General features: G+C 38.2%; 1 protein-coding gene across 1 annotated transcript in view; it reads left to right on the top strand.

Annotated features, from left to right (window-relative positions):
• DKK3 (dickkopf Wnt signaling pathway inhibitor 3) overlaps window positions 1-25,119 on the top strand; it is a 29,674-nt gene that overhangs the window by 3,169 nt on the left and 1,386 nt on the right. Inside the window, 4 exon segments of the mRNA XM_075048102.1 lie at window positions 128-211; window positions 18,965-19,063; window positions 21,059-21,203; window positions 23,706-23,862. Coding sequence (XP_074904203.1) covers window positions 128-211; window positions 18,965-19,063; window positions 21,059-21,203; window positions 23,706-23,862 — 485 coding nt within the window.

Genomic DNA, 25,119 nt, shown 5'->3' with positions numbered 1-25,119 from the left:
TACAAGTGACAGCAAAATGGGAAAAAAGGTGGGAGTGGGTTTATTATTAGAGAACGTAGGACTGAGAGTAACAAAGGACTAATAAAAAAATGTAGTTTGATATTTTGTTCTTCTTTTGCTGTATTAGGTTACAGATAACAAAACTGGAACAACAGTTTTTTCTGAGACAGTTATTACATCTGTAAAAGATGGAGAAAACAAAAGAAATCATGTAAGTGAACACTATTTTTCCTTTTGAAAATTAAACAAATACTTTGGGTTCATCATTCAGAAGAAGGTGATATAGTTCACCTAACGAAATTTCTGAATGCCTTAAAACACACAAAACCGTTAGGGGTAAGCAGTCAAAAATGTTTTTGTTCTTTAATTTCTTTAACTTAGGAATATTATATTATGAATTGGAAGCAGAGTTTCAATGTTGTGGTTAACTGAGGTGCTTGATCTGAATATTCAATTTGTCTGTCAAATGCAAATGTTGTACTCAAATAGCAAAGATAGTTACACAGCCCTTTCCAGTGAGTGTGAATAAACAAACCCTTAGTATAACAGTGCTTCATGTATGTCTTCTCTATGCTTTTTGGTTTCATTAAAAAGTTGGTTTTTAGACTTTAAACACTGGAAAATAAATTGTCTATCATGAGGAGTCTGTGGAACAGTATATAACTCTATTTGCTTTTCAGCCTAACCTAGTGATGGACAACTGGTTGTGAAATGTCACTTTGGGGAGGGAGAGAGGGGTGGGACAATAAATCCCCCTCCTCCCTGGAAATATGGTTGTTTAAGGATTCTTAAAGAAGTTTAAAAGATCAAGAATATTCTTCACCCAAGTCTTGCACACAGGTACATTTGCTAAACATCAGTAGTCCCATGAGAAATTTGGCACATACTACTACTTAGAACAACTGTTAGGTTTTCTTTGGTTATAGTCTTTCCAAAATGGACTTTTTTAATGCTCTTACTAAGACAGGACTTGCCAGTGTTTCCTCTGATAGCTGGCTTCATCTGACTAACAGTTTGTGGTTTAATTTAGTTTAACATGCTCTGTATTGTTTTTTTTTTTTAGAGTAACTTTCTTCCAGTTCTTTCTCAGAAGCAGCTCTTTAACTATTTCATAAAGCATTAAAAAAAGAAAAAATTATGGTGGTAGTTCCTGTTTTTAATGGGCATAAAACCTGAAATTAGTGCATCTTTTCTGCTATCATCCTCTGACTAAATTTTCCCTCTTTCAGCTCATATTTTTATACTGCTATTAAAGTTTGAGAAAGGCAAGTAGCAAAATAAAGTTGCTTGTGTATGCTATACTTTTTTTTTTTACTATTTTGCAAAGTTTATAGATTAAGTGGTAAACCAAGGTACAAAAGAAATTGCAACTATTCTGAGCTACAGCTTGGTTTTATACAAAGTGTTAACATACTCCACAATGCTTTTTAGTAATGAGATATGTGTAATGAAGACAATCAAAATGTTTTTTTTTTTCAAGCAAATATGGTCATCATCTTCAAACCCAGTGTACACAGGTAAACTTTTCAACCTTCTTAGAAGTGGGACACAACACTGATGTTGTTTCATAATGTATTTGGCTTGCTTGTGGTGTTTAATCATTCTTCACAGCTGTAAAAAATATTTCTAAATTAGCTTGCTCCAACGTTTCTACAAAGTTCCTTATAAGCTTCATATATCAAGTGACATCTGCATTTTCATTATGGGAAGGTTGCCTCACTTACAAAGCCAGTCCTGCATCCAGACCCAATACTGTTATTAGTCTTCCAGCTGAAGAATTTGAGGGCTGAATACAAATTTTTGTCAGATTTCATGGCAGCAGTCTTTATTCAGTTATGAAGTAAGCATAATCAGAAGCAATCACATTAACTCCTAATCATTTAAATCCTGGGGCACTTTATTCATCAACATCCTTACTACAGCAGCTGCTGAAACAAAACTACATTTGTTAATGTTTATTTTCCCTCTCACACTCATTTTGAACTCTCAGCATGCCCATGGTACAAACACCTTATTTAGAGGTTGCCAAGGTAGAGAAAAAGCTAAATGGGAAAAGCAACCAACAGATATATTTGGTTGTTATTTAAGGAGAGCAGGCAAACATGCATATATTAATTCGACTAAGAGATGCCTAACAGAAGTAAATCTGAAAATACTTGAAAACTTTAAGCATTAAGGAGGAATATGAATTACTTAGGGTACTACAAGGGTGAAGAACTACTGTAGAAGTAATGGCATGAGATTGAGAGTTGGAAAATTTGGGTTACAGCAAGAAAAACATGCTGCCAAGGAGACATCTACCAGGTGGAAGAAAAATTTTGTCCAAATTAAAAAGCACTATTGCTTAGATCTGTAAACTTAAGAGCATTGGGAAAATGAGTTGCAGAAAACTTTGCACTGGCCCTTTAGGCCATTTGTATATATATATATAAATTTTCATACTTGAAGTGTCATGTGACATTGTGGGATGTCCCAGTCACTGTCCAGGCTGCAGGCTTCACAGACCACTGGATGATAATTCTGCTTCTTTGCTGCTTATTTTAAACGTTAGCAACAAAGTAATACATGTATAGGTTTTGTATTCTTCAGGCAGTTAAAAATGGAAACTTTTTGAAATTTGTTTGGAGATTATCTCAGTGGATCTCTAACTATAGTTAGTATATGCTGTTCTGTAATACACATCCTTAATACCCATCAGTGATTCATCCTGCCATGTAGTCTTAATGCAACAAAAGGTTTGTATAATTGTATCTGTAAGTATTGACAGTAATTTGAAAAGGGTGATACTAACATTTTTTTCTGGGGATGGAGATTTTGGTAGCAGAGGCTGTAGGGAGCCAGCTGTTGGGAACAGGACCTCTGTTCTGATGCTACTCCCGTAGCCTTCAGATTGGTGCCTCTTTAGAACAGCACTTTTGTTTTTATTCTCAATCTGCCAAGTAAAAGAAATAGGCACATGCTATCACACAAGCTCAACTTTTATGCTTGTAGGGAAACTGAATGCTGAAAACTAAACCTGTTTCATAGTTTCAGTTTATAGGCTTAGTTTATGAAAGTTAAGGATTTCCACAGCTCCTGCACTTTAGGTACAAAATTGGGTGGTAAATGTAAGAGTTCATCAAACACCTTAGCAAACCACCTGCTCTGAAATGTAAACTCTGCAGTAATTAGTAATAACTGGAACCCTACAACCCTCAGTTCACATTTATTCTCTGAGCTGAGCTAAAAGCCACTGAAATAATGGAAAGTTTTTCCAGTGACATTTTTGAGCTTCGAGACATGATGCAAAAACCTCACGGGTAGGCAAAGATGTGTCTTGCAACGGGTCTGTGTTGCAATAAAAATCTACATATTGTCTGGAATGAAATTCGGCATGGGAGAAGCAGCTTCACGGAAAATAGGTTGCGTCTGCCTTTTAAATCACAGTGGCTGTGCCACCCCATGTCCTCCTGCAAACAGGTAGAAATACACATCTATATAGTGCATATAAGTATGTATAAGTATATACACATACATATAGTGCAGATACACTGTTACAGAAACATAAGGCATAATCTTACACACACACACTTTTCCCTCTCAGACAGTATTTCTTGGCTTTGCATCACAGAAGTATTCTCTTAAGACTGTGTTCTTTGTTACAGAATGGCTTACTTGACAGTATTTTGATGGCCAGACAACTATCAGTATTTTAAGTCTTTAGAAGAGGAATTGGGCTGCTTGACGTTTCTGGCAATGCAATCCAGTTCTTCAGAGGTGCTGCATTATTTGCAGGCGCCATTTACATTCCCAGACTAACATTCACTTTCTCAAATGTCAGTGAGGACTGACAGTCACCAGCATAGACATCAGGCTTTGATCCAACAGTCTTGTATCTTTAGAGGCCGAATACAGGCAAGAGGTAGCTGGATGTGAATGTTTCTCTGTCTGTGCGGAGTTTTACATCCACTTGCTCCTGGGTTTAAGGCTCAAATACTCTAATTTATTTCTTTGGGGAACACTGGTTAGCTTGCAAATTAATAGATTATTTCCAGTAGTAAGGTCAAGTATAGAACACAGATAAAGTAACAGTGGTCTTTATTACCATATGAAAATCAAAATCTTTTCTAGCTTGTTGATTAGTCCTATTTCAATTGTGATACATTAGCCTAACCAATGAAAAGCAAGCATGAAAAATAAAAGGAAACAAAATTAGTACTGGAAGATTTGCTGCTCAAAGATCAGTTGTGTTTCTTCTCATTTGTGTTCAGAGTAGTATTTTATATAAGCTCTCTCTTCTAATTCAAATCTAGTGTACCTAAGGTGTTTTTTATTGTCTGTATTAATTTGATAAATAAAAATAGCAACAGCTTTTTAGGAAGGTGGGTTTTTTTTCCTTTTTTTCAAACTTTAATAGAAGTATATCTGGTTGCTTTCAATTCTCTTTCTTGAAAGAGATTTTTAAAGATGCTAGTATCTAGGGAGAGTGTACTGGGGAACTGGAATAGTATAATGCATTTCTCATTTGGCTTTGGCACTATAAAAAACGTTCCTTTCTTTTGTCTGTCCTTGATGGTAGAGGCTCTTGAGGGCATGACTGTGCCTTCTCATTAGTTCCACAGTACAGGTCAAAGTTTCTTTGTGGGAGAGTAAGGAGAGGTGCCTTCAGTGTGATTCTGTGCAAGGTGCTTGCTCTTTCTCTGCAAAGGTGGGTGTGTGCCTGTATGCACACATGTATTTGGCACCCGCCTTCTGCAAATACAGTAGCTGGTTAGTAAGTAATTTCAAACACTCTTGGGTCCTTCGAAGAGAGGCCCCATGATACCAGGCCTTTATTTCCATGGTTAGAAGCTGCTGTTTGGATCCCTGCAGCTCTGGGCAGGGAGGACTCTGTCACTGTGGAACTGCTTTTACAAGCTGACTTGGCAGGTTCTTGAAGCGACCGTCTGTCAGGTCACTGGTTTATCTGTAGAGATAGAATAGATAGCATCCCCATTATAATGGCCGTATTTAAATCATTTTTCAGCCTTTATCTTTAGTCTCACAATAAAGAGTAAAAAGAAAGAAAATAGTAGAAGAATGAAATGTTAATCTCTGGGGTTCTATTTCCCCCTTTTCTAGAGAAAAATGTGTTTTAAATGGCTAAGTTGTAGCACTTCATAACCAAGCTTCCACTTCTCTGCAGGTATCCAGAACTGCTAAAGTAACTGCTTGATTCCTATCTGAGCAACTTTTATATGATTTTACTAAGCATGTTCTCAGCCACACATGCTGGAGTTGCTGTCTTTGAGATTCATACTGCTCCAGGGAGAGGAGTTCCTACCAGTGCTGAAGAGAAAATGAGCTTTGAAAATTGAGAAGGAAGCATTAATGGAATGGAAATTGCAATTTTTCCATCAGCAGCACTGCAGGAGAACAGCTGATGGCAGAAATTTGAACATGCAGCATCTTGGTGTTGAATTCTGCTCCCTTTGGCATGCTAGTGTCTCAGGGAAGACACTTGTTTTGGGCATCCCAGTCTTACGTTTGGGTCCATTTTTTTTTTGTTTCGTTTTCCACCGAACTTTTAGTTCTCAGTGACTTGCACTCAACAACATTAAACTACCAATAGACACACTAAGTGCATTCCTGGGTTGAAATCCTGGTCTCTGTCTAGCAAAAAAACCCCCATAACATCTAAATCTGGTAGGTTTTGTATACTTAATAATTTAATTTATTACCATTCTTAGTTTGCTTTTCTGTTAACTGTCCAGCCTGCTCTGTTGACGTAAGCTGTTACATAAATCATGTCTTGACTAGTACAGTTCTTTTCAAAACACCCCACCCTTTAGGTAGTTCTTAGTGTAGGAGTAGATAAGGCAAACTGTACTTCCTAGCTAATGCTCCAGGAGAGAATTAAGAGATCTGAATGAACCGTGTCACTGTTGTTCATATACTACACAGTATACAGTACACAGTAACTTGAATAGATTATTACAGTTATAATATAGGCTAAAGCTTTCTGAAAAAATAAATAAATGCATGAATAGCTTACAATGGCAATCAGTTAAAAAAGTGAACCATAGTTTCGATAGCCTTTTGTAAGCAGAATACCTGCATGCTATTGCACTCTCTTTTGTCACATTCAGTTGATACTTTTTAAGTAGTACATCTCAAGTGTTTGCAAGTCATAGCTTTCATTTTAGAACAAAACACCTCTTGTAGGCTAGGTTCCCATCCAGTCCCAATCCACCTAAATTCCTGCAGGAAAACTAATAAGCATTTTTTTATCTTTCTGTGCATGAAGAACTATTGCTTTTCACTAGCAAATCTACCCTCAGTTCTTTCACTCTCTTGCACAACGTCTCCAAGGCAGTGTGATGTGTGTTTTGCCCTTCTGATGTTTTAAGTAAGTTGGCTAACCTGTCTGATACTAGCAATCTGCTCATACTCTAGACTTACTCTGCTGGAAAAGCTATGAAGTAGCCATGCGAACTGAAGCTAGATGTTGAGCTTTTTGAGCCCAGTTAGTGAAAGAGTATTCTGACAGTGATCCTGAGAGGCTTGAATACCCATGTCTTGTTTCAAAACAAGCAAATCCATCCCCCAGCTTGTTTTAGAGAGCCAGAGCTCTTCAGCCAGGCAGGGTTCTGACATTGTGAACATTTTACTGAAACCCCTTTTTTTCCCTTTTCTTTTCAGTTTCAGTCTTGGCAGTGTAGAATATGAAGCTAAGGGGAAGGTGCAAATAGCTCATGAGGACTAGTAGCTTGTGTTTATTAGAGTAGAAAAGAATGTGAAGAAGGGTGCAAAGGGGAAGAGAATGTAGCCAAAGATGAGAAAAATTGTGCAATTAGTATTTTGAATTGCTCTTGTTAATCTGGAATACTTTTAGGTTATGAATCTTGTTGTAGAGCAAGGGACGTAACCTTCCTGTATGAAAGGTGTGATGGAGCGTGCGCCCACCTCTGAGTATTCATATGTAACTCCATAAGCAGCAAATGCTTCTTAGTGATGCAAAATCTATTAAGAGGTTTAATTTAGCTCATGGATGATGGGATGGCCTTATTGTCAGTCACAGTGTATCTCTAAACCAACATTTTTACTGGTCATCTGATGTTTGCTGGACTATAGCCAAAAAAATCTGAATGTTAGCCTCAATGAATGGAAAGACCTGTCATAAGGAGTTTGAAAAACACGTGTCACTTCTGATCCTGCATGAAGAAACTTGTCCAAGGAAGAAGGTGGGAAATCTCTGTAATTGCCAGCTGAGGTGTATGTCATACAGCTAGCTCAGTGACCGCATCTTTATTTATTGAACTTAGTCCATTCTGAGGTGGTTTGTTTTCTCAGAGAGAATGCTGTGTAGAAAGTTAAGGATCCACATAGAGAATCAGGAATGGATAGTGTGTACAAACATAAGATGGTTTTGTAATACTGTAATGCTGCAATGGCCATGATGTGGAGAAAAGTGAGACTGCAGTTTCCATGGACTCAGATATCATGCTTGGTGACCCTGAACAAACAAGCAGGTGTAAACAGCTGCTAGACCTTATCAGAGTGAAGAGAAGCAATGTGCCTTTTGCCGAGAGGTAAGGCAAACCAGGCAGGTGTTTCAGCTGAAAACACAACAACCAAAGGTCAGAGAACACAGATCATGATTGCATTTTTGGGGGCTTAAATAGTGGCTTGGAATTACAGGCAAATAACTGATGCAACGGCAAAGGGGTTACTCCTAATTAAAAGTATCAAATCCTGCTCTCCTTTTTATCAGTGGGAGTCTGAAATAATTCAGATAACATGAGTAGATTTACTTTACTAGTAATGAAAAAAAAATTAAAAGAGTGACTAGGATTTCTTTCATATTTCCTATTGGTCTAGCTTAGTGTAAGTTTTTTAATGTCAAGTTAGGCAAACAAAACTGTGTAATACTAATAGATATTCTGAAAGTAACATTCTTCATTAGTAATTCAGGTCTATGCCTGTGTTTAGAATTGTTTTAAAATTTGCCAGATCCTCATGTGGTATTTCTATTCCAGTTAAACTCCAAAGAAAAAGAATATTTTTATGCAAAATCAAGTTGGCTGAAGAATTGCCTCACCATTTTTATCCATCTGGACTGTTACCCTTTGAGTAGCTAAATATTGAAGAGAGAAAGATTTTCTTGGAATAAATTTCTCCTCACCAAAGCCAAGCTATTACTGTAACACAGTTACGGTGCCTAGAATTGATTCAGTGTTCTAGGTGATGGTTAGTAAAAACACAACAGTAAACCAGTAAGTTTATCTCCAGAAGGCTACAAAACAGACTTTCTCTTAGAGAGTGAGTGCGCACCCGCTGCTTCATAAGTGTCTATCTGAGCGCCATGCACCACTTCTAAAGCTTACAGCATTCTTGTTACTTGTGGAAATGAATTCTGGCTTGTCTGAAAGTTTTCATTTGTGGGGAGGTATGCATCATGTTCAGTTATCTGCTTCTTCCTTGTTTGCATATTGGTTGGTACAACTCTTCTGCAAGCAAGCCGTGGTAAGGGAGTAGTGTAAATCAAAAAGTGGTTGTTTACCTTTCCCCTGGTTTTAGTTCAGTCTTCTCACACATAACATGCTGAGTTTAGGGAACCAAGGCTATCCAAATGTCTTTTACCGATCATGTCCAAGTTGTAGGGAGATATAAAAACATATCATCGTGAATGCTTTTACTTTCTGCCTCTACTAGATCTACCTATTTATGCTAAGAGAAATTAATTTTTTTTTATCTTCTCTGTAAGGTAACATACAGTCAGGAGAGTGAACCTTTTATGTGGACTGGTGACAATTCTGTGATCTACTGATGTCTGTTAAGAGATCATAGTATGGACTGTCTTTAGACAGCAACAACATTCATCAGCAATATTTCTTTCCTCTGGTCAGACCCGTGTAGCAAAATTAATCGCTTGAGAGGAAAAGCTTTAAGGCAAACGAGAATTTTTTTCCACTGGTTTTGATTATGTGGTTTAATCCATTGGCTCCAGCAGATGCTTATTTGAGGTTTTAGCTGAAGTCATGTTATCTAATTAAGCAGTAAGCTTTAGCTGGTAGAGTAACAACAGTAGCAAAGGCTTTAGGAAATACAGGCTACGATACTGGATATAAAGCATAAATGTTTTGACTTTTTATTTTTTATTTACATCTGTTGTAGTCTTAGAATGATTGAGATACAAAGGATACAGATGAATGGATTAGATCTGCAGCTGGTTTACATCTGTATTGTCATATATAAGGTGGCAGGATGGTAGTAATTCGCCATGGCTGGGAGGTTGGCCCAGTAACACATAGTTCCATATACGATGAGCCTAAGTCTTCTCTGACCTTTTCCTGGACCATAGGAGGGGTTGATTCATCAAAATCAGTAGAATGACACTGGTTTTGCACCAGTGAGTAGGAGGAGACAGAACAAATGTGAGCTGTGATTGCTTGGCCTTCTGTGCAGTTGTTTATGGTCAGGAAGATGTGTGAGATGCTACTAGTCCAGCTTGATGGCATTTTGTACTACAATCTACTAAGGGAAACTGAAGGAAAGTAGTGAATTGAAGTATCTTTCTGTTTAGTTCTGTTTCATCAAGGATTTGGCAACTGTGAGAAAAAAAAAGCACTGTAGAATCGTGGCTTCAAATTTTCTCCCTTGAGAAATGCATTTTGATGTCAGCTGAGTAAATCTCACTTTGTCCTTCCTCCCATCTGATTCAAAACCAGCATTTTGGCACCTTCTGCAGAGTGAGTGTCGGCCTGGCCTTTTGAGGGACTGAGTCACTTTGATAGTTAGCACTGAGGAATATCACACCAGCTGAATGCATTAGCTGTCAAATTGTGGTTGTTCACCACTGCAGCTTATAGAGAGAACCCCCCTCCAACTTTTCTACCTGTCCCAATTCTTACCTTAATGACAAGTCCACTTCTCCCTTCCAATTACTAATATATCATAATATAGCATAATTGGTAAAAAGATATACAGGGTGGGGTCGAAGTTTCGGATTTGTTTACTTGTTATTCTGTCCGGAAGTGACTCAGAGCCTGTTCTGTGAATTTATATCACATGAGGAATCCCTCAAACTTGTTCTCTTAGAAAGTCCATTCATCCCAGGGCAGGGAAGAAGCATCTTACGGCATGTAGAGAGGCTGACATCATGGTGTCAGGCAAAGGGCAACCTTAGTGGTCTTTCTGTGTCCAAGATATTTCATAGCCACCAGCAAGGGAAAGCTTTGGTTCCCTAGTAGGTGTTTGTCTTGGACTTCATACATGGTAAAAATCTAATACATTCACATTCTTATGTCCTTTTTGGAAGGACGTAAAGAGTATGCTGAAGACCCTTTTTCATTTCTTCTTCACTGGAGTTTGTTTAGGAAATGGAGTGAATATTCATGAGTAGTCATCATCTCATGTTGTTGATATCCTTTTGGATATCCTATCCACATGATTTCAGACAGAGAATTAAATTAAGGAAAAAAAAAAAGGCTCTACTGTAATTCCAACAAATGCCCCAAAGAGGAGGTCTGGAAGAAGCCTCAAAAAGTCAACATCTACCACCCAGGTGCCTACTGCATCCTTAGGCAGGCATTTGTCCCATGTGTTCTCCAAATCCTCGAGTGCTGGAGACAATTCATTCCAATGCTACTCGATGCTCACTCTAAAGTTTCTATTGCTGTAATTTAAAACCCTTTTTCTTCCATCTACAGCTCATTGAAAATAAATTATTCCCTTTCCTCTACAGTAACAGCAGTCTCCCACACTGTCAACTCTGCTATAGGCAAAATCCATTGTAGATTAATTCTTACCCATGTATTTCTGTTCTAGTATTATGATCTTTGGCTGACACCTTAAACACAGCAAATAAGTTTGTTGAAACTGTAAAATACCAAAAAAGTATGCCATATAAGAACAAAGCACATAAGATTCAGGGTTTGAAATAAGTTGTGTGAGGGACCGGGCACAGGTTGGCCTCTTACTCAGTGTGCTACTCTTAATTTAGTGATTAAGATTAGCAAGCAGCTATTAAGTACAGAAATCTTGTTTACAACTTTTGCACAGCTGTTTCACATCCTTGTTGTGTACAGCTACTCTGTGTTGTTTTGCTTTTATAAATTTTCAAAATTTACATAGTTTGGTAGTGAATCATGGAAACTTTTGTAGCTGCCAGTTGTAGACAGAAGAGGCGCCTGCATTAAAATTCAGCCCTGGGCACACCATTACATGAAAGCTGTATCTTTATATGATTACTGACTACTTAGAAATAATGGCACTTTAGAGCTTTGTAGCACACTTTTACAGTGTTTCCATAACTGTTACTGTATCTCAAGACATTTAGAATAAAAACAAAGATCTTTTAGACACATCTTCTGATTATCAAAGGTTGAAGAATTGTTATTCTCCAATGAATAGATCCACAGGTAGATGCATTTCTCTAGTAAGACAATTAATTGCGAAATCATTAGGAAAACTTTGTTTATAAACATGCATCGGTATTTTGACCTTATTTGATAATCTCATAGTATGTGAAAAGCTTTTCTTAACATGGAACAATTAAACATGGAGCGCATGGCTACTGGTTTTGGGTCTCAGATTGTCTAACTTCAGAATATTCCTTCTCTGTCTAATTATGGATATAGAAGATTATAGAGTCTCTGTGTATTTAAAAAACAATGGACTGAGTGTATAGCATGGCACCAAGTTTCCAGAAGGCCTAAAGGAAGATTTTGTTGTCAGAATTTCTACCATCCTGCTCTGCCTACAGTACACCTGACAAACGAGAGAAAAGAAATTTCATGTTATAACCTGTCCTGCCTGCTTTAGGGCAAATGTGTGTGGTGGGATGAGATGAGACTTCTGCTATTGCAGACAGTCACTGCAATATGTAGCCCTATATATATATATCTATGGCTGTATACATATATATGTATGTATATATACATATACACAGACCTTTGCTCCTTTCTTAGTTGGATTACTCTTAATTTCCAGACTAAGTTAATTACCTGTCAGATTATAATTTGTGGGGATTTTCTATCAAATTTGAACAGTTCTAGTGTGCCTCCTCTGATACCACTGCAAAATAAATTGAAATAAGTATTTTGCACTGTGTTTCCTACTCAGGAGCATTTGCAGAGGCTGTATTCTTGCCAGGATCAGATTATTACATTGCTTACTGAGAAAAAGAGGGGGTGAGGGAAGAAAATAAAGTGACTGCTTCTGCAGAGTGACCTACCATGAAATTATTGCATGACGTACAGAGGAATAGAACATGATCTGATAGAGCATCTAGACATCATTTTTCTCATTATCCTGAGGTGTTTGTCAGGAATCTTTTATTTTTTGCTTTTATATATAGTTTCTTCTTTCACTGAAGTCTCAGTTCCTTGAAGCTGTGGATAATATGACATTTTATTTATTTCTTTTTTGACCTGGAACATTAACTGCATAAGAGTCTGATCAGTGACAGCATCGCTGTATTTGTGGTGAGAATAAGCAGATGGTGTAGAAAGGGGTGGACTTCTTACACTAGCTTTGGTGGCAGGCAGTTTATTGGGTGACTACAACCCACCTCGAATAATTTCCTAGGCTTTTTGACAGCATGTTAAGGCTAACATAGCTATGCCGCATTTGGTACCTAAAGCCAAGTTCAAGTGCCTTTGGGTCATGTTCAATTATGTCATGTAAATATATTTTGCATTCATTCATTTTCCATCATGTGGAGAGCCAGAAATGAAGTTTTTCCAATTAAGATTTTTCTGTTTTCTTGACAGGGGGAAAGGAAACAGGTGAGATTAGTGCTATGGAGAAGTTTGAGACAAAACGGAGGGAATCACTTGTATTATTTATTAGTTTTGAGCTCAGAAGTCACATTTCCGTTGAACAGCCACACAAATAGCTGACTTTCCCACATAGCACTGGGATGTGACTAATACCATAGTTTGCAACTCACATGTCTGCTCTTTTTAGCATGTCTTTTTTTAACAGTAGTCCTTATTTTTATGAGTGCTATGTATTTGGCAGGACAGTGGTAAGAGGTTCACTCTGCTGGAAAGTATTACAGAGGTTTTGAGGTATTTCAAGGCAAATTAATTCATATCTCATTAAAGACAAATGCAGTGTGTGCCCTGTCTAGACAACTAAGAGATTAGGAGCTTGAACACTACTGCAATTCAAACTATGGTAGTAGTTTCCATAAAACAATATTCCATTCTATGTAATTCTACCATTTTTCTAATAGATGTAGTGCATGTAGGATATAAACCAGTTTTTATGCTTTTTTTTCCTTACTACTCAGCAGTTTTTGCCATCTGCTGCAGTAATGGAGACCAGCCCTATGTGAAATGACTTCTAGAAATTAAAACCCAGAAGGGGATATGTAAACACAGAGGTAAATATTAACTCTTAGAAGTGCTAATTGCTAAGAAATGTCAGTTTCAACATCAACAAGTGGTTTTGCTAGAGCACTTCAGCTATGTATCGCTGAAGTTATCATTGTCTCACAGATACGGTTGGAAGTGTTTGGGAAGGCTACCATTTATGGAGGTTAACATTGTGTTTTACTTGAGTTACAGGTTTTTGAAAAGGAAATTTCTTTATATCAGGAGCGTTTAAGAAACACGTAAAAGGGCTTTTTGTTCAGAGAAGCTTTTGAAGCATAGTTGTCCCAGTAGACTGCGAGAGGTGCCCCCGTGGATTTCCAAGGTTGTTACTAAAAATCATTTTCTAATTGTTACACCAACTGCTTTTGTAGCATTGCTTCCTATGTTGTGTACCTGCTGGCAAAACTGCCTCAACTCTCTGAAATCAATGAATTTTGCCTCTATACTTTATGGCTTGTGAACTTGAAGTCCATAGAGGGTTAGGAATGAACACTTTGCAACAGCTGTTCTGGCTTACAGCTGTATGGACAGTGCCAAGGCAAAAAAAAAAAATAAAAAAGCCTGCCTCTCCTTTAGCTGTTAGGCAGTTTCAAAAGGTTTGTAGTCACAAACTGCCACTGGATCAGAATAAGCCAGCAAACTGGGCCATATAGCTTACACAAGGAGGGGAAAAGTGGTTCTCCTATTTGAATCCCACTTACTGTTCTCAAGTCAGAGCTGACAATGACCTTGGCAGACAAACTGGTACTGAGTTTCTCCACTACAGCTGCCCCTTACCCACAAGGGCATTTTTTGTTCCATATACCCCATCCCACCTTAGTGTTCAGTGTCTGGCTTTAATAGATGTATTAATCACCATTGAAAAGTTGTATATAAAGTCATCAACAGCACCCTCCTCTGCTTTCTTGGGTTCTAAACTGAAGCATAAAGAGCCCAGAAGGGAAGGAGAGCTCATTCCAGACAGTCATTTGCCTGTCCCTGACAAATATTGGCTAAAGATATGAATAGTGACAGAGTTTTTTTTAAAGTTATCTTTGAAGAATGACTTTTTGAGAATGTGGGAGGTAGGGTGAGTGTGAGTGAGGAGAGGGAATAGACAAATCAAATGTCCATTTTTAATTTAAAATCAATGATTCCATTTTGAAAGTCAGACAGTATCAGAATAGACTTGAGCATATTTTCTAGTCTACACTTAGGGTGTTAATAAGGAATTAAGGGGAAAAAGAACAAAGCAAAATGAACGTGATTTCAGTACATACCGTATCACCACCAAAACAGAGTATTAAAAATATTACCATAGTGAGGTACAGAAACCAGATGAACACTGTAAACGAAAGTGGGTTTCTATGTGAAAGTAGGTTAACTCTGGCCTTGTAGTTCTGCTTTCATAACTTGAACTGAGAAATTCTTTGCTTCTCTCTTTTTATCCATAGTGTGTTATATGGGCAGAGGATAATGTGGTCCACACCACAGTTGGCTACACTCCACCAGTCAAGTACAGTCTGCCAAAATAGCCCATAGCACCTTCTAGGTCAAAGGCATGCTATTGGCTGAAGTGTGAAGATTTTGTCTTATCACGTTGAAAGAAAACTTTTTTCTCCTGTGCCATTCCATGTATATGTAAACATTCAGCCCGAAGGAAAGTACTCTTGTCAAAACTTGTTATACCAGTTCGGACCTGTACACTCCTGTACCATCTCGCACTCAGGCATCTGTTTCAGTTTTCTGGTAGTTATGGTCCTACCATACTTCACTATCACTAACATCAGTCACTTTTTTATTCTCAAGTGTGGAGACTAACCATTCTTTAGGAAAGCAAACAATAGCTTGGCATAATCTGCCAAAGACAAGAAAATTGAAGTGTCTTTCAGCAGCAGTTGTTTTAGCAGTATTATAATACAGGGAACCTTTTCTATGAGTTTCAGTGTTTTGTTGGCTTTTGTTGGTGTCGTCCCCCCCCCCCCCTCCCCCCATTGGTTTTGGAACAGATCCTAACCCCCAAATTGCTTTCAGGTGTTGCAGGCTATTCACTGCAGAGTACGATATTATAATAAGAGCCCACAGGATGCTGAGTATGTTCTTACAGGTACATAGCATGCTTTTCTCCATCCTGGCTTCTGTTGTTTATGGGTCCTAGTATACCCATTAATAAATAGGCAAACCTGCTTTCACTCTGCATTATTCTTTAGCACTTCTCAAACAGCATATTGCTTTGCTGCTACGTTAAATTAACTGGTATAACAACGTAATGGATTTCAGAGAGATGTACACCATTATAAGTGTAGCTAATTCTGTCTTTAAGCTATCTGCTCAACTTGTATGCTCTGCTGCATGTCAGAAGCCAGCACCCCCTCTCCTCAGTTTACACAGTCCTGCAAAGACAAAATATTCTGAGAAATAACTTAGTTTGCAGAATTCCAGAAAAAAATGGATTGTTCAGAATCTATTGCAGCTGATGAAGATGTTTACATTTGCTCCTTGTCCAGCAACTGTTGTGTCTCAAGGTAGTCCGATTAGAAAAGGTCTATAACCTGATCAAATAAATTAAAAAAAAAAAAGAGAGGAAAAAAAATAAACGGTTACACATCTGCATGCGTAAGCATTACTGAGTTCTGCATTGACTATGGATTATAATACCTGGGTGAAGGAAATTGGAGTGTGGCACAAAATTTCACAGAGAGCATATGAAAGCATGCTTTTTCCATGCCAGGAAAGAAAACTGTGAAGGGATTTTTTTCCCCAGCTGAAAACCCTTATAAAACTGGAAGTCTGAACTGGTGGGACACAATTCAGTAAGACAGGAAAAAGAAGTTTTTTGATGGGGGACTCACTAGTGCAGGAGAAAGCAGTGACTGGACAATTGCAACTTTGGTGTTAGGTGGTTTTAGAGCTAGAGAGGGAGTTATTCCATGAGCTTAAAAAACGATCATGGCAAGATTTCTCCTTTGTGGAGAGGGACGACTGGAAAAACTGACTACATTGAGACCTGGCTGTTTGCCTGAAAGTGGATGGAACAGGAATGAAACAGTATGGTTTATTCTGAGTATGGTTTATACAGAGGGATTCATAAAAGAAGCTGACAAAGCTACAGACAGAAAACTGGCTGGAAAGAGCATGGCTGCTGAAGAGAAGTGGCTAACTGCTAACTTGGAACCACAAAACCTCAAGCATACTATGTAACATTTGGATTTTGACCCACCTGATTATGTAGCAACACAAAAGCAAACAAGCAGAACACACAGTGTGCTGGAATAATCAAGCTGCAAAAATATTATGATAATTTATAGCCGCCTAGACCTGGTGATACTAATGTCTTAAAATAGCTGAAATGACTGCTTCTTAATTATGAACATATAACCTGAACATCATGTCATTGACACGAAAAGAATTGGGCCGTAGACTGTATTTGGCTTCTGTTCTAAGTTCTGTGTAATTAAACTGTTTGACAACATCTCAGGTGGCCAAAATGGGTAACTTAGATTAGGAATTGCTCTTCACGCAGAGCAGCCTTGTCTCACACAGGGCAAGAAGCTTCCATAAGGTTTAATCTAGAGAAGATCTGAAGACAGTATAGCTGTTTCACAGTGTAATCTTTTCCTGTTTCAGTGATTATAGTAATTAAGAGCTTCACTTAAACTTCTTGCGGAGCTACTTTTCAGCCCATCTGAAACACAAAAAACAACTGGGATGGTGTGGAAGACGTCAGCAGTCTGGGGAAAAATGATCTAAAAAAATAGAAATAGAAAATTAAAAGCTTAGTGGAAACTTTCAATAAAGGTTGCACAGATGACAGCTGATCTGCTCCAGCAAGTGAGATAATATCTGCCAAAGAGCAGCCAATGATGGAGTACAAGCGACTCAGGACAGTGCTATGACTTATTCTTCTGTTGGCTGGATTGTTTCCAGCATGGAGAAAACACATTTTAGAGAACAGGAGTAATCACATGATTTTTAAGAGGTAACCATTAGCTGGGAAGAGAAAACACACCCTGCCTGTGAACCAGATACATCAGGGGTACACAAACATCTACACTTACTCTCTCTATTATCCTCGCTGCCATACCTGCAGAGCTGTGTTCTAGGAGGAATTTCTGACTGGTTTGTACATTCATCCTGTGCAGTATGAATGAAAGGTGAGCCATCTCTATCAGAGTGCTTGTGGGACCTCTGGGTGAAGAAACTTTAGTCTGAATTTGTGATTCAGATGGGAACTCAGGTGTCCCTCTCACATGGACATTTTTGTTAATGCCATTAAATGATTCCAGGTTTGAAAAGCTAAACATGCTCAAGCACGTTGCTAGCTTGAGGACTACTCTAACATCTCAACTGGGTAGCAAAGGCTGATGCATTAGGGAACTGTGGGGCTTTTTTTTCCATAGGATGTACGCGGTTCTTCGCTACTTGTCAATCTTAAATTAATGTTCAAACCTGGCTGCTGAATACTCATGTGCAGCAGACGACAGGGAAGGAAACGTTGGGTTTGTTACGTGCATTTCGAAAGCATATGATGTGGAAATCATGTTCTTCGACAGGTTGGAACGTTACTAAATGTAAATTAACTCCATCAATAGCAAGGAGATGCCAGAGGAATGATGTCAGCTGAGAATCTGCTCCTGCATATCTTGCAATATTCAAATTAAATTAAAGTAAGGATTTAAAATTTACATGTGTAGGTATTTAGACATTTGCAGCTGTGAGCTTGCAGGTGATGGGCTATGGTGATAGGTGCATGAGAGACATGCCATCAACTAAGAAAAGGAAATCAAGTAGTGTATGATATCTACTGCTTCCTAGAAGTACTGGCTGTAAGGTAGTGCTGCTGTTACCATAAAGTCCCAGGAACATTTAACATTACCACTCCTATGAAAAGAAGCACTGCATTTTTCAGCATAGGGCAGGGGTTGCTGACAAAAATGCTCAGGCACTGCAAAGATTGCCTGAGAAGAATTTGTCTGCTCCTTGCAAAGGGGAGCAGAGGAGCAGTTAAAAGGAAAAGGAAACACATTTCCCTTCTCCCTTAGGGCTGTACTTGCTGGTTTAGGGAAGCTAACCATGCTGCAGAGTTCCTGAGGTCAGCACTAATGTTGCTGGGGGAGAGGAGGGAGGACAGCATAAACCGTCCTGGCCTGGGATCAAGAAAGTTGTTGCAGAATGGTCTCCCACAGAGCATAATGATACTCTCAGCTGCTGCAGCTGCTGTAGCGTAGCCTCTTTCCTTTGGTCTTGCCCCACATCTGAAAAAACAGCCAACAAGTAATGAATCATAACTGTACTCTAATACAAGTAGAATAGATTTAATACAAATGCCTTCAGTGCCCCCCCCCCCAAAAAACCCCAACCAACCCAACCAAACCCAAAAAGCCTGCAGAACAAGATAATTTATTTTCTTGAGATTGCTGGTATTAATATTTATACAACCGAACACTTTGAGGCTACAATATTTAGGTATGCCAGGGAGATAGCATTGTTCTATTACAGAACTGTGATTGTATGAAGAACCGAAGCAAGCTTTTTTTCTTGGTTCCCAAATAAGAAATATAATCAAGACCTTCTGGTATTTCAAGAAGAGGTATGGATTTCTTTCACACCATGGCAAATTACACTTTTATCCTTTTCTTCAGGAGTGTATCATTGACGAAGACTGTGAAACAGGGAAATATTGCCAGTTCTCCACCTTTGAATACAAATACAAATGTCAGCTCTGTAAAACCCAGCATACAGTAAGTCCTGAATGAGATGTGATTTTATGTGGTCTTTAGAAACTCCATAAAGAAGTTATTGCTGCTAATGTCAGCAAGTCAAAATTGATAGAAAAGATGCAAAGCTTTCTGCATGAGATTAAAAAATGGAAGCATAGAGTGTTTTGAGTTGGGGTTTTTTTTCTGCCTGTTCACTAGGTTTTAAGGTTTCTGTTCTCATATGCTTTAAAATGTGCACTCCGCTCCTCCTGACTCAGGCTTGACTTGCTGGGTGGCCTAAGGACAGTGTAAACTAACGCATTGTAGGTTGGCAGTGGAATGGGCAAAGGAAATACCATGCCAGCTCCTAAGGCTCAGCTGACAGTTGGTCATTTCCAGCTCTCCATTCACACAGAGAATTGCAGCAGCCTGTGCTTTTCCCTTCGTTGACAACTTGTACAATGCTGTAATGCAACTGTTACTATAAATGATCCTCTTACATGGATAATTTACATTATTTAAATCTGTGAACCTCAGGAAGCAGTAGATTCCTGTCATTTGAGCTAAAGGATAAATGTTCTTGGTAGTAGTTATGGTTAGATTATCTTCTGTAGGTGATAGGTGCCTGAGAAGTTCAGGCTTTTTCTGTGGTGAAAATCCAGTTTAAGAGCAGTCTGTTGAAAAATGCCAGACAGTTAAGTCTACAAGCAGGCAAACCTTACTGTAAAGTCATGTAATCAATAGGATTATTATCCTCTAAAAGCACCAGGCTGTTCCTGAAGTTATTTAAATACTTACTTTGATAACTTCAGGGAGCTCTATTGACTTCAGTGGACTGAATGCTTGCTTAAACACAAGTCCTGAATGTATGCTCAAGTGTCATTAAGAAAGCTTATTCTTCATATTTTAGAAAATGTTAAACTGATAATTTTTCATGTTAACATGGAATAATTAAAAATCAAGATTGGGATGACCTAATACCTACCCCTCCCCTTTGGAGTCCTCAGTATAACATTTGTAGGATAAATAAAGTAAAAATTAGGTCCTAGCTACATTCCTGTTGTAAAGTGAGCTCAGACTGAAGATGGTGGGATCAATTCCCTGACATGGAACCCTCACAATTACAAAACATTTTTCTTTTTAATTAGCAGGTCTTAATAGTGCTAGCATAGTCCTACTTCTTGCCCTGTGTTAAGCACTTCCTGTGGGATCCAATGGAAAAGAAATTCTGATTTTGTATGGCTGCCTAGACAGGGCTTTACACAGATAGAAAAAAAGCTGTTAGAATGCTGACCTCCAAGGCATCTTTAAGATGCTAATCAAACTACCTAAAAAAAGAAACAAAGTGACACACCCCTTTTATTAGGTTGATTTATTAGGCATGTATAGTTGAAACACTGGGTCAATTGTCATACAAAGCTATCTTTAGCTAGAGAGTTGCATTTCTGATTTGCAGAGAGAATTTTTTTTCAGAGATTTTTTTCAAAGATTCTTGGTTACAAATGAGGTCTGGTTCTTAATACAACTAAAAATTGAATTTTAGTAAGATTTTTTTGCTTTGCTCTTTGAAAGCAATCCTTCTGAACAATTTGTAAATTCCTGAATGCATTTAACAATGGAAAAAAATCAGTAACATTTTCTATTGATAATGTTTCATTTATTAATTTTTATTTTCCTTGATTGCAAAAGGCTTCCCTGAAAACCATATTACACTGTAGGATGTCTGGCTGCTGATCAGTTTCGATGTAAATGCTAAAATAAGAATTCAGGTTTTGTAAGATTGAAAGTATAATAGTATAGAAGGAGTGCTGTTACTCTGCTGTGGAGGTTCCTGTCTGGCAAATAGTTCTAGGTATGCTTGAAGTTGAGAACCTAAGCAGTTCTGTTAAAACAGTGGGAATATGACATGCATATATTTAAAGCACATATATGCAGTTGTCTTCAGGACCAAAGTCTAATTCTATGTTTAGCCATCTGTCGATATATGTGATTAGTGCTAGGGTGACAGTTTTGTCATGTGCTTTTTCCATTTGCAAGCATTGCTCACGGGATGTTGAATGCTGTGGAGACCAGCTTTGCGTTTGGGGCGAGTGCAGGAAATCCACTTCAAAAGGAGAGAACGGCACCATTTGTGAGAACCAACATGACTGCAACCCTGGAATGTGCTGTGCTTTTCAGAAAGGTACAGAGGTTTTGCTTTTTATCCTATTCATTTTATAATACAGGAGTGTTAATATTGAGCTCTTTTGCCCAGGTGAAGTGGTTAAATCTCTACAGTATCAATAGGTCATTCTCCCTTGGCCTGTGCAGTGCACTGTATTAACTTCATTATAAAACTTCAAAAGAATTAGGAGAAACATTCTGATGGGCTGCACAATGGTGCAAGAAAAGCTAGAGATGCGACCAGCATGAGAAGCATAAAAATCAACTGTTTCTAAAGGAGTCTCAGACATTTAAAAGTGGCAGAGCTCTGACAAATTTTCACCCAATAGAGCAAAAATAAGAGAATTAAAAATGTACAAAATAAATTAATGAGATTACTGAAAGTGGCTTTTCCTTCATATCAGCAAGCAGACCATCAGAATCAGACTGCAGATACATTTCATACTTGGAGGGTTTTTTTGAGCCCTCCAGGGCACTATGCTATGCAATACGGACCCGACAGCCAAGATCCATAAACGAATGATGTGCCAGATTTATGTTGTCGGTCCACGTGGGAATGTGAAACTTGATTTAGAGAAGGGAGGAGAGGAGGAGAAGGTATCAGACCTGAAATCAGTCCTAAATCCTGCGTGGTGAGGGCCCAGCTTTTTTCTACTGTTTTCTACCCACTAGTTCCTCCCTGCTTTTATCATAGTTCACCTTAATTGTGTAGCAACAGGATACAATTCCAACCATCTCTCTACACCAGGTAGATACTCCTCTAGACAGCTTTTTTCTGGCTCTTACTATGAGCAAGAGGTGACCTTGTACCTTCACTGATAGTTGGGCTGCCTGTTTCGCTGCCAGCCTGCTGGTGGATAAGGCTACTAGGGCATTTCAGGAGAACAAAGGAGAAAGCTCAAACAACATTTAAAGGCAAGTGGGTCTGCTCAGCTTTTCCCTGTCAATTTTAAGCATGCCTAAACCATTTACAGGTTTTGAGCATTACACAGTGGACCTTTGATGTTACCGAAGTTTGGTTTCAGCAAGTTTTGGTTAGAGCAGTTTTATTTTCCTCTTCATCAGGTTTCTGCTTAAAGCATTTACAGGTTTTACCAAGCTCTGTCAGAGATTTCTTTGTACCCAGATTCTGAAATGAGACAGAAAGAGCACTTTTAATAAATGCCTGTTACTTTTACCATGCAGGACTTTGAATCTCTGCTTATGCTGCAGAGATGAGTAATCAGTAGTATGCATTCATTAGCGGTAATCGCACTAGGCTAGTCTACTGTGAAGGTAATGCTGCTTCTGTAGCCCTGATTTCCTATGGGATCCAAGCAAGCTGTGTCTTCATGATTATTATTTCAGCTGCATAAGACATTCACACTAATTTGAGTATAAGTTAGTGCTTGGCTTGAAATGAAATTTAGTACAAACCTGTAGCTCAGGAAGGAACAATACAAAAGATAAGAATATTGACTGAAATTGATGGAACATTATTATTAAAACTTTAAATACAGCTGTTGGTTAACAGCAATGGATTTTTATTCTCTACAGTTGCCCGCTTTAGCAGTGCTTTAGGGTTTTTCAGGTCTTCCTCCATCACTATAGTATTGCAAAAGGTTGTCCTAATAAAGATTAAAGTGTCTTTACATGTATATAAAATTATAGTAAACTATGGAGCATTCGCTGCTTAACATATAATGTTTTGGAATTAGGAACTGGTAAGTCATATACGTTAAAGCATATGTGTGCGTCTTTGTATATACACACACATATAAATATTTTGACCAAGCCTGTTCTAAAAACTTAAATTCTGAACTCTTCACATATTTTATTCTGCCCTACCACAAAAAAAGAGGTGAATGAAGACAAGAGGAAGAAGGGACGTTTGATAGGAACATCTGTAAGAGCTGAATTCAAGATTGACACTATGAGTTACTAGCATCAGGAAACGACGTATCCTTATAAATAATTTCTTACACAAGTGGAAATTCACCCCTGTGCAGAAACAAGGGTGCCAAGCCCCAAATGCCACAAGACAGCTTTACCTATTGTAGAATTACTGTAAGAAATTAAATGGCTGAGTAGTTCTTGTAACCTCGTTATTTAGTCTCTGAACAATTGCTCTGTATTTGTGACCTCTGCAAAGAAATAGAATAAGAAAAATAACAGAGTTCTAAAATATAGAGATATTTCTCTATTCGGATTTTAAACCATTAATGCTATGCGTTGCAAAGGATTCACTGTATCAGAGTTTTTCAAATCTCCAAGGGATGGAGTTGTGCAGTACTACTGTATTGACAGTAGTCTCTTCATGAAGAAGCAGGAGTTGATCTTGCTCATTAAGCATAAACTTCAAATGTCTTACTCCCACCTAGTGGAAAGAACATTTAAGTTATGGCTCCCTAATACGTAAGGGGACTTAAAAAGAGATCAAGTCTGTCTTTTTATATCTGGCATGTAGACTGAAAGATTAGGCCATCTCAGTTTAGCAGACAGTTAACAACAACTCATAAAATTAATTTACTCTGGCATGCAGAACTACTGTTTCCTGTGTGCACTCCCTTACCTGAAGAAGGTGAACCCTGCCATGATCCTTCCAACAGACTTCTCAATCTGATCACCTGGGAACTGGAACCCGATGGAGTGCTTGAGAGATGCCCATGTGCAAGTGGCTTGATCTGCCAACCTCAGAGGTAAAGTTCAAACCCCGGCAAGCAAATTATTTGAAATTTTTGAGGGCTCTCTTTCTGTGGTAAATGGATACAGCGCTTGCAGATTCTTCCGCACTATAAAGTGTTTTAACAGCTTTTGTCATTGGTAGCATTAAACCTTTCTCAAACTTACTGCTTTGTCCCACACAGATAAGCCTAATTGTGTTTCACAACACCTTAATCCAGTGTGAATTAAGTTTGTGTATCAGGCTGGTACTGCTTTTTAATCAATCAGACAGTACTAACAGCTGTTGAGATGTAACATTCCAATTTAATTCTTTACATACAGCTCTTGTCCACTGACTTTCTATGTTAGATTGGGCTCCTGTTAGGCATTTTGCTTGCTTTCATACCTAAGACATATTAAAGACATTTTAATACATGCAGTAAGTATAAACAGGCATGTTCCTGTACTCTGATCAGCTTTACAGAAGGTTACTTCTATCACAAGAAAAAAGGTATCTTTGCTTCCACTTTCCTTCAGTTTCAAACTAACCTGAGAAGCTAGTTTCCTTACTGCTGACTTTAGTTTCCTTACTGCTGACTTAAGATCCACTGTTCAGACTCGAAACACTTCACACTGTGCAGACTTCTTTGGTATCATTGAGCTTCATGGAATTGGAAGTGGGCTGACTCCATATTTTCTACTAGAAGCGAAAACTTTTAATATATCATGCCTTTAATCATTCTTTAAAGGACAGTTATTTGCATTATCAGCAATTTCTTTGGGAGAAACTGAGATCATTTCAGTTTTGCACTAAAAGCATTTTTAGAAAACCTACATGTTATTTATGAAATAAGCTCTCTAAGTTTGTTCCTACACTACAATTTTCATTGACTTTCAACAAAACAGCATAGCTATGATAGAGATGTAGATTATATTTCTCTCTTTTTCTGTGTCCAACTCTGTTTATACATTTTTTTTCATGCATGAAAAGTAATTAGATAACATTCTGTTTCATAAATGTGATCTAAGGAAGCAAGCACAGTTGATCCCATCCTTTCAGCACCAAGATTTTAGTTAATGTGCAAGTACCATTAACCTCAGAGAAGGTACGTCAGCAAATGTCATGTCTAGTAAGGAGGAAAACATTTCAGATGAGGATATAGAAACACAGAAATGAATTAAGGTGTGAATGTAACTGAACTGTCCAGCTATAGTCACAAGAATTACTTATCTGTTTACAGTTATCACAGATACAGTAATACTGTGCACACCACCTGCCCATGACTCGCACT

This window comes from Buteo buteo, chromosome 16 (genome assembly GCF_964188355.1).
Source record: "Buteo buteo chromosome 16, bButBut1.hap1.1, whole genome shotgun sequence".
Classification (NCBI taxonomy): domain Eukaryota; kingdom Metazoa; phylum Chordata; class Aves; order Accipitriformes; family Accipitridae; genus Buteo; species Buteo buteo.
This window is presented reverse-complemented; position numbering and strand designations above follow the sequence as displayed.